This window comes from Xenopus laevis, chromosome 7L, assembly GCF_017654675.1.
Source record: "Xenopus laevis strain J_2021 chromosome 7L, Xenopus_laevis_v10.1, whole genome shotgun sequence".
Taxonomy (NCBI): Eukaryota; Metazoa; Chordata; class Amphibia; order Anura; family Pipidae; genus Xenopus; species Xenopus laevis.
In genome coordinates, this window is record NC_054383.1 from 14,811,517 (window position 1) to 14,814,045 (window position 2,529).

General features: G+C 50.4%; 1 protein-coding gene across 1 annotated transcript; it reads right to left on the reverse strand.

Moving 5' to 3' along the window:
* Positions 1-2,276, reverse strand: hmx3.L (H6 family homeobox 3 L homeolog). Its single transcript, NM_001085757.1, is given in 2 exon segments — positions 1-875; positions 1,745-2,276. Coding segments are annotated over 2 exon segments (921 nt in total). The 5' UTR covers positions 2,046-2,276; the 3' UTR covers positions 1-255.
* Between the last annotated feature and the right edge of the window lie 253 nt (positions 2,277-2,529).

Sequence of the window (2,529 nt, forward strand, 5' to 3'; positions counted from 1 at the left end):
GGCAAATCGAACGTCACCCAGTTTGAATGTTTTAAAGTCACAAATCTGCGCGTTTTACTTTACAAAACAGAAATCTGTATTTTTATTCATTTATTTCGTGTCCTTTTTTTTTTTTGGATCTACTCTGCCCCCGCCCTGTAGCCTGGGGTCTGCCAGTCTTCAGTACTTACAAACACTTCGGGAGTGTCCTGGGGATTGGACGGAGGGCTCCCCCTTACCCTGGTGCCCGGTGCCAATGAGGAGGAGTAGCAGATCTCACACTGGCCTGAGCAAAGGTACTGATGTGACCACGGGGTGGGAGTAATAGACTGGGTGGGGAAAAGTCAGGAGGGGCTGGCTGACGGGCACGTTGGCTGCAGAGCTAGCACTCTCTGCGCTGGATGAGTTTTCGTGGTACAAGATGGGCACCCTGACTATGCGCTGGGCGGCTGCGTGGCTCAAGTTGGCAGCCTCCAGTTCTGCGGCCAGTTGCCTTTTCCACTTGTTCCTGCGGTTCTGGAACCAAATCTTTACTTGGGTCTCTGTGAGGTGCAGGGAGGCCGCTAAGCCTGCCCTCTCTGAGCTGCTCAGGTATCTCTTCATGTCAAAGGTGGACTCCAGCTGGAAGACCTGACTCCTGGAGAACACTGTCCGGGTCTTCTTCTTCCTACAGGGCTTCTTGTCCGGGCTGTCCTCCCTTTTCTTCCAGTCCTCCCCGCTGTCGTCTTTTTTGCCTTCCTCAGGATCACTTTCCTCCAGGATAATCTCCTCCGGGCTCTTGGACTCGCTCTCCTTGGCCCCCAACTCTGTTTTGAGGGGATGTATTGGATCAGGCGAGTCCCTCTCGCCTCCAGACACTGGAGATGTGGGGCCCAGCAGAAGGCTCTTGTCTGGCACTAAGGAGATACAAAGAAGTCTCATCATTCACTGACACCAACTCATCACCATCATCATCATCATCATCATCCTCAGATAGCCCAAGGCCACCAACAACTCTGCTCCTGAGCCACTAGCCCACTGAACATAGCCCACCCACAGAATATTAGCCAAAAGAACACACAGAGCAAACCAAGGCCTTCATGGGCGTTTCAGTCTAATCAAGAGTATGAAGGAGGCACAGAAAACAAGACTAAATTGTATATGTATATTTATCTACATTTATATTCATTTCCTTGTATTAATCCCTATAAATTCTATGTAATCTTTGTCTCTTTCACTACATTTTTTAAATTAAAGCCTGTACTTCTCTTCCCTGTTTTTATACATATCTATCTTTCCCTATTAAGCTTCCTCAGATGTGATGCAAGAGAGGAAGGTTATTTTATTCTCTATCTGAGCGCTGAAAAGACTCCATTTCCGTCTCTGGTGCCATTTATTTATCTCATTATCTGCCTTTTCATCCATCAAACTCTTCATTTAGCATCAGCAGAAAAAGAGTGAGCCAGAGAGAGAGAAGGAAAAACAGAAGACAGGCAGAAGAGAGACATGGGGAAAATGCAATTTCGGAGCGCACAGTGCGCACAGCTTACTACAAATGTATTAATACACCTGTTCCTCTCTACTTCACCCTTTCAGCTCTTGCTAATTGAACTGTCCCCTCTCTATGCTTCTCATACAATGTACTTTGGCAGCCCCATGTACCAGCTGTGCAACACATGCCCCAAACTCTATTGTGGTGCCAGGAGTTGGGCGCACACTTGGAATCATCTAGTGCCCCACACTATACATTGTAGCCCGTGTTCCCTGTGCAAAAAGTAATAAGTACCTTCAGTCCTCGGCGTGTGCCCTCCGTGTGCCAAGGTATAAGAATACCACCAGCCCGGGGATCTCTCCAAATAATGAGCCGGGAGGGCGAACCTTTGAGTCGGGATCTCTAGCCGAGGGAAGGTGAAATCTGTCAGCGGGGAGAAGGCAAACGCTGCTCCGTCCAGGGCCCCTTTAATGGGGGTGAAGAGAGCCTTGGGGGGTCGGGCCGCCCTGCTGGGCTCACAGGTGAGAAGGCTCTTGATAGAGAAGGGGGACTCCTTGGCCGGAGGGTTGCTGCTCTCCTGTCCTGTCTCAGGCATGATAGCTCGGGGCAGATCTTAGCATTAACCAGATGGAGGGTGTCAGACCCTTGCAGGGGATCCCCCCAAGAATCCTGGGATGGAAGGAGAGAGAAAGAGGAGAAAAACCAGGCAAGTGCTCCTAGGACTCCTAAGCCAACATTTGTGGGGCCAGACAAAAGCAGCAGGCCAACAGGCAACCAGGGAAGAGCAGTGACTACCTGCAGACTGGGGAGTCTGATAGCAACTGGGGAGAGGAGAGAGGAGGAAGAGCCAAAGAGAGGAGGAGGAGGAGGGAGAGGGGAAAGGACCAGGAGGAGGAGGGAAGGGAGGAGGAAGATCTCTCAGCCCAACTCTCAGGGCTTTGGCTTTAGGATACAGAAACTCTTATTGGCTTTATATAGTGCAATTAGGCAGCAAATGAGCGCAGGACTGTTGGCACAAAGGATAAAGCGCAGCAGCTACAAGTGCGCCGGTCAGTTGGCACAGGACTATTAGTTCCGAC